Source organism: Ascaphus truei, chromosome 1 (genome assembly GCF_040206685.1).
Source record: "Ascaphus truei isolate aAscTru1 chromosome 1, aAscTru1.hap1, whole genome shotgun sequence".
Lineage (NCBI taxonomy): Eukaryota > Metazoa > Chordata > Amphibia > Anura > Ascaphidae > Ascaphus > Ascaphus truei.
Genome location: NC_134483.1, coordinates 192,930,196 through 192,937,797, shown reverse-complemented (window position 1 = coordinate 192,937,797; position 7,602 = coordinate 192,930,196). Strand labels below are relative to the sequence as shown.

General features: G+C 36.9%; 1 protein-coding gene across 17 annotated transcripts in view; it reads left to right on the top strand.

The window, feature by feature from the left end:
• Window positions 1–7,147, top strand: part of SPIN1 (spindlin 1) — a 103,108-nt gene extending 95,961 nt beyond the window's left edge. For all 17 annotated transcript variants that reach the window (XM_075599636.1, XM_075599644.1, XM_075599654.1 and 14 more), the window contains 2 exons: window positions 194–427; window positions 1,636–7,147. In XM_075599636.1, the coding sequence (XP_075455751.1) occupies window positions 194–427; window positions 1,636–1,835 (434 nt within the window). In that variant the 3' untranslated portion in view covers window positions 1,836–7,147. The remainder of the gene's footprint in view (window positions 1–193; window positions 428–1,635) is intronic.
• The last annotated feature ends 455 nt before the right edge of the window (window positions 7,148–7,602 follow it).

The following is a 7,602-nucleotide window of genomic DNA, read 5'->3' as shown; positions in this document are numbered from 1 at the left end:
TCACATGTCTTAGACAGGTCTGCAAGCCTGCCTTTATATATAGAGATATATTGTGTGTATATGTTGGGTTACAAATAAAATCTCCTACGACTTTTATGGTTCTTCCAGACCAAAAAGCATTGTATTGAGAACCGTGACAGTTTACAACGTAATGGGGCACAAATTTTATAATTGTAACTTCTTTTTTTTTCAGCTTCTTCTCGAATCAGCGATGCCCACCTGGCGGACACTATGATTGGTAAAGCAGTGGAACACATGTTTGAAACGGAGGACGGTTCCAAAGATGAGTGGCGAGGGATGGTTTTAGCACGAGCTCCCATCATGAACACGTGGTTTTATATAACCTATGAGAAGGACCCTGTCTTATACATGTACCAGCTTTTAGATGACTACAAAGAAGGGGATCTCCGTATCATGCCAGACTCGAGTAAGTAATTATATCTAATTCTAATATTGGATTAGATCAGGTGCTTAATGTAGGGAGTCCCAAACTGTTGCTTATCACATAGCACTCCAATTGTAATACTATTCTGAAATATCGGCATACAAACTGAGCTCTGTTCATTAAAATATTAGTATTCTAAAATGAATAAATGAAAAATGACTGGTATGCATCTAGAAGACAGGAGGACACTCAAAGGATTTGCTTAAAGGAAGCCCCATGCTGCCGCAAAGTAAACACCCCGTAAGTACATTTTAGAGGTATGCGCTACCACTGTAGTTTAGGGGTCCATAGTGGTTCAACTTCAGCCGTCCACAGTAGAGATGGGCGAACCAGACCAAATCCGTCTGCGTATTTGGGCACTAAAAAAATCTGTGTGCATCAATCCAAATCTGCCATCAGATACAATCCAAAATGGATTTTTAAGGATCCGCAAATGGATTAATCCGTGGAGAGAGAGATTCTCCCCCCCCCCCCCCCCCCCCCCCCAGTGATTAATCTGTGCAGGTTTTTAACAATCCGGCCACGGATTTCGGATTGCTCCTCTAAAATAAAATTTTTACAAATCTGAAACTTTGGATTTGCCGTTTTGAGACTGATCCGCGGACCAAAGGAACTGGCGGATTTAAATCTTCAAAATAGAATCACCGATCTCTAGTTCACTGATTGATTGAACTGGATTCTAGCAAATTTTTTGACAATAATTCTTACAGCATGCGGCAGGCTTGTTAGCAGTGGAAGCTTTTAAATGGAATTTGATAAGGGGCTGAATCCTTAGTCCACTCATACATTTACAAAATGTTTGTGTGCTAAAGCGTAATAGGCCATTTAGATTTGCTAATGGTAGAGTGTTATCACATATCGGAATAGCAATAAAGTGAAACTGCTGCCATATTTAATTGTTGTTTTAAAATTCAAGTCCCGTTTACTGCTTTTTAAACCGGAGCCTAAAAGCGTAAGCCCAAACAGTTTGCAAAGTCTAAATGTGACTTTAGTGAGATGAGCGGATCTAAATTAGATATAATTGGTGAAATATATTCTAACTATCCACAAACAGAAGGTAATTTACATTGAGTGAAAGATTATTTTTCGAGCGGTTTCAGATATTTAATATGACATTCCTAGTAAATCTATTAGATTTGTACCTTTGCTGCTTGCTTAAAGTATTTTCTGTGTTTTTGCTTTTTAAACAGATGATTCCCCTCCTGCAGAAAGGGAGCCAGGAGAAGTTGTAGACAGTCTGGTAGGGAAGCAAGTGGAATATGCCAAAGAAGATGGCTCAAAAAGGACTGGCATGGTTATTCATCAAGTGGAAGCCAAACCCTCTGTTTATTTCATAAAGTTTGATGACGATTTCCATATTTATGTCTACGATTTGGTGAAGACATCCTAAATGGGATCCTGGACATTTTGCCAAACTTATGGATCTATTAAATGTAAAAATTTGTAGACAAAAAGAGACTTCACTGCTTTCCGATTATATGAAAGCTTAAATGTCCCTGCGAACCCACAATCCCTTCCAGAAAAGAAAAAAAAATAATGTTTTGCTGTGAACAACCTACTCCAAGTTCTTTCTGTTCCACACAAAAGAAAACTAACCACTTTATTTGAATATGACATATTTTGCATAAATGGACCCTATCCTTAAGAAGAAAATCGGAATCTGAAAAGCAGGAGGTGAATCAAAGCAGATGGAAGAGACAAAGTGACCGGCTCGACTAACTTTGTACATTGTCTAAATGAAAAAAGAACTGTAAGAAATGTAATTGTTGTAGTTCCTCAGCACTCGCTCATTTCTCACTCATGCAAGTACGGTTTGGTACATCTATCTTCCCTAACATAGCTATCAGTTCATTATTTTAGTTTTGCGACATCCTTCTTGGAGGCGCCTAGTGATGGGCGAAGCCCTTAATGCTAAAAGGGACAGCAAGACATTGCACTGTGATGTTATTGCATTTGCCCCCCCCAGTACTGAAGGGTTTTCCAGCCTTGGAGTAATGTCAAGCACAATAAAATAGAACCTATAGAGTATGCTCATTGGTTTTATGTTGTTATTAATCTTAAATTATAAGACATGTCAACATCTGTGTCGCCGGAATGAAAAAAAAAAAATAATATTTTAATAATGCCGTTAAAGATTTATGGTATTTGCCTTTGCATATCCTGACCTAAAACCGGGCATATGATACCTTGGTCAAGAGATGACTATACACCCAATTAGGCTGTTTTGAAAGTATTTTTTTCCCAGTGTTCCGTCTTATAACATGTGGGGTGCTACAGTGAGCTGCCCAATTATGTAGGTTAAGTTGTTTCCCGCCCCCCCCATGTTACAACTACCTTACTCATAACTTCTGTTACTCTGGGTGCCTGTAATCAGCTGTCAATTGTAGCACTTTAACGCAAATTCATTTATCATACACCTACATTTTTAAACTCCAATATATATATATAAAAATGTATGTTAAACAAATAGGTGAGTGGTTGAGTGTGGCCAAATATTTGTGGTCATCCGGGGGTCTCCCATCTAGATTGTTTTGAAATCTTTTCTTCATCACCCATACTATGATTCTAGATCTAAATTATTTGCATAATAAAAGAAATTAAGAGGTCGCTGTCTAAACAAAGTGTGAAGAAAGGTCCATTCTATTTACTGTTTTTTTTATCATTTCCTTTAAAAACAAAATACTAATTTGGCTTAAAACACTGTCCTTTAAGTATATATTTTAAATCTTTTAAGACTATTATGGTATAAAAGTACACTCAAACTATGTGATCCATGTGGATTTGTTACATGCACGAAATTCTGCATACTCCTGTATTATCTGTTTAAAAGTTGTCCAGAATCTGTGATTAATTAACCCCCTTAGATTGCGGTTGTGAATTATGCCATAACACATCGGCAGACAATGTTTGGTGTTTCTATTTCACCGATTAAATTCAATCCTGTATACTTCACTAACCACTTTTCAAAGTGTCCAAGACCTGAGCAAATGGCCACTCGTGTTTCAAAAAAAACAAAAAAAAAACTTATGTAATATTGCGAAGGCAGAACAGTGCAAAAACTGCTGTACATACATAGACGATTTGCACGGTACATGAGAAATATTGATACCGAACCATTGCTTAAATATGACGATATACTAACTGCAGAGGTTTGAGAGGCTTAAGTGACCTCCATCATGGTGTTAATTCCGAAGACTTGGTGGCATAAGTCCCTTTGTTCCCTTTCTTTGCCAGATTTAATGTTTTAGCCTTAAGGCTTGTGCCTCGTTTTGCTGTTGAATGGTTTACTAGTGCTCACAACATAAATACATTATCTTTGCTGTTTGTCCATTGCTACTACTGCAGTATGTCCAGTTCATGGGCAACCAAAGTCGGGCTATTGTCCTTCAGTAAATAGCTTCTCAATGCAGTCTTTTACGCACTAAGTACTTGAGTCATAAATGTTTCTTGTGTTTTGAACAAAGTGAGCAGATTTGCAACAGTGTTTCCATCCTGCAGATCCAAGTGTTTTTTTTTTTTTTTTCTATTGACTCTTAAGAGTCCTGCATGTAAATCTCAAAGCAGAGCCTGGCTCCGTGAGCCCAAACCATAGTTTGTGACACACAAATGAATGTGTGTATCATGTATACACCCAATATGTGCATAACCTAATGCAACTGGGCTACAATATGCTAAGTGTTTTGGGTTATTTCGTTTTTTTTAATTCGTTTTCCTTGTAGCTGTTGTAAACACGCTACATATTTTAGTATCCACTTATGCATTAATATCAGTAACTTCTAGCAGTTAGATGGTATTATCTTTGTTTATTTGTATATCTTTTCTTTAATATTTTTGGTCTCATTTTGAATTTTGTTTACCAGTACATTTTATTTTATTTTTTTTTAACAACCTGAATGCACCTTTTTGGGTGTCTGGAGGCAGTCTTTTCTCCCCATCTCCTTTGGGCTTTTTTTAAGGCTCATGTTTCAGATCTGCATGCAGTGTTTGCGTTACCCTGGTAACTTACATGTTGGTTCCTGGTTCTAGGGGGTTCCACATTACTGTCCACAAATTTCACAGGGCTTGTGACAATGCAAGCTATGTCTCTGTGTATACAACTTTATTGGCCTTTCATTTACCTGCTGTAGAATTGTTGTATTCTGTGTGTGTGTGTGATGTCAGGCTGCCATGTAATACCTTTTGAATAAAGGAAAAACATAAAATGAAAAAAAAAATAACAAAACCTTTTAACGCAGACCATTTTTTTTTTTTGCATGCTTACGTAGTACAACGTTAAATGTAACAAAATAAAGTTGCATGTTACAATGTTTTTGTTTTTTTTATTTTTTATTTCCATTTATTTGCTTCCTTTGCATTCTGTAAATTTGCTTACAGTGATGTTTTGATGGCTGTATGTAGGGTTAAATGCACTGGTGAAGCAAATATGGTGCCAACGGACGGTAAAGTTCCACTTGTATGTATGTGACGGCATTTAAAGGAACCACACATTCTGAAGAAGAAATAAAACTCGAACTACGTAGCTGATTCTGATTTTATTTTTTTTCTGTTCGCTTTCTTATTAAATTATCAGTTCTGAGTGCCAAAACCTTCAATGATTGAGCTGTGAAATGTTTCTTTTTCCGAGCACTGAATTTCAGGGCAATCTTTTTGTTTTTTATATCATAGATGTTGGAAATTTGGATAATTTTGTTTTGTGAAAGTTACAGCACTCCCTCCACTTGGGTTCTTTTTTTGTTCTATGTCAGAGAAACAATAGTAGGCAACCAAATACTGTACTTGGTAAAAGTTGGAGGAAGAAAAAATTCCCCCATTTCCACCAAAGGGGGAAAAAAGGGTACAAGAAACAGCCCAATTACCATTACAGCCACTTTCTAGTTATCGTTAGGTGAAGGGCAGATTTATTATCTACAGCCAATTTTTATGCTGAGACTAATTTGTTAGGCAAGATCTCTGATCACTTGCAAAACAGTTGTCCGATTTACCAAAGTTGATATGGCCAAATACAGCACTGTTCATTCAATCATATCATTTGTGAAACGGCTTGGTTTCATCTTCCCCACCCCCCCCCCCCACTCTAGCCAGGAGACTGGTCCAATTGTTGCAGAACCCTGTGGTTCTCAAGACCACGCAATGGGTCATGTTTTAAGGATATCCCAAGCTTCAGCACAGCTGGCTCAGTTGAAGACTGAGGCACTGATTGAGCCACCTGTGCTGAAGCTGGGCTATCCTTAAAACTTGACCCGCTGCTGGGTTTTGAGGACTGGAGTTGAGCTCCCCTACTATAGTGGTTAGTAGGAATTTCCATATCCGAGGGGTCAGGATTAGCATGGGTGAATGCAGGGTCCCATGCATCCTGACAATCGGAAGATAAATATAAAATATCGAGGGTCCGGTTAGACAATTCAGTTTTGGAAAGTTTAACATACTGTGTTTAAGTAGAAAAATGAATGCTGTGCAGCAGATAGTGGACTGAAGAGAACAACATGCATATGAATGAACAAAATAAAAAGTATATTGCATCGTAAAGAACTGTGTAGGAGAAACTCAACGGTTTGGTTCCCAAGGAAATAATCGGCATAAAGATAGACTACCACCACCAATATAACAAAAAACAGACATGGAGGTACTACTCAACAACAAGAAGAAAAAAGGGCCCCCGAAGTCTGCCTCTGGGTTGGTCATAGTTTTGTGCATCTTTGGGAATGCGTATAAAATAGTTGCCACTGGATGTGGTTGTAAAGAAAGCACATTCTCTGTGCCTATTCATTTTTTCAACCATTTGTAAGACCCATGCCATGGTGATATAAATTGGGTCTGCCGCTGCCATTCTCCTATTATGTTGTGTATTATATTACATAGTATTATTTCCTGGGCTTCTGTGTCCTCTGCAACGGTTTTTGCTTCTTTTTTTTTTTTTTTTTTTAAAGCAGTTGAAAATGTAATTTGTGAGCACATTCACATGTCTGCAACTCTGCTTTTCACCATGATCGCCTGCAGTGCTTCCACTGCAGCAAGGGATTCTGGGAAATGATATACAAATGCTTTTTTTTTTTTTTTAAACTATATTAATAAAAAGAAAAGTTCAATATGATTTGGGAAAATGTGTACTTTTAACACTGCAAAATAGTTAAATAATAAAATTAAAATAAAGTACATCAGGGGTGTGGTCAACCTTAGTAATCCAATATTGCACCTTGAACCTCCCAGTTACCAGATAGTTAAAATTTAAAAAAAAAAAAACTTTCTTACTCCATTAACTTTATTATTATTACTTAAGTGATCTTCAATAAAATTCTTGCAGTCTAAACTGAGGTAACAAATAATTACCAAGTGGCAATAGATGCTTCTGTAGATGCTGCTTTGATTTAGGGGAGAAACGTTACAATTGTTTTAAGTAAAAGAACTATGAATTTACCAATTTGTGGTTCCTTTTCAATGCTGTACATTTTTTAGTATTTTGCATCATTAGTGCAATTTGGGTGGTTCTTGGTATGTGTATAGTTCAAAAAAGTTTGCGTACGCTACTACAAATTGGGTAAACAACTTCATCCTTGGAGCTTATTTTTCTTTTTTAAGCAATGTAAACAGTTCTCTGCATTTAGAAGTATAACCCTTTCAATCTGTTACTTAATTATGTAAGTAATTTTTATAATTATGATGTAACTATCCTTTAAAACATTTAAAATAAACCCTCTATGTGTATCTGGAGTCTGTAACGTTTTATTTTTCTCACAGTCAACTCTGACACAAACACCCCACCATTCAATGAAACTTCTATTTAGGTGTGGTCTTACAATATTAGACCTTCTGTATTAAACGTGAAAGATTACAGGAATGTTAAGCTCACAGGACCAAGCACCAGTGGGACTCAGGTGTTATCTTTCCTCAAAATTGGCGCTTAAATGGTAAATGTCATCATGCAAACTTAATTGAAGCCTAGAGATCATTGGCTCAAACCTCTGATAAATCAGGGGTCATAATGTGACGTTCGCAAAACTTGAACAGACGTTGCGTTACCAGAGTTCACATACTATCCTCAAAGCTAATTTATATGCGAAAACTACATCTGCAAGTTTTAGATAGAACTTGAATAATGTAATGTTAAGTTCTTGCATTACCATAACGGGCTTTAGTGGTTGTGATCTTATGATAATGCC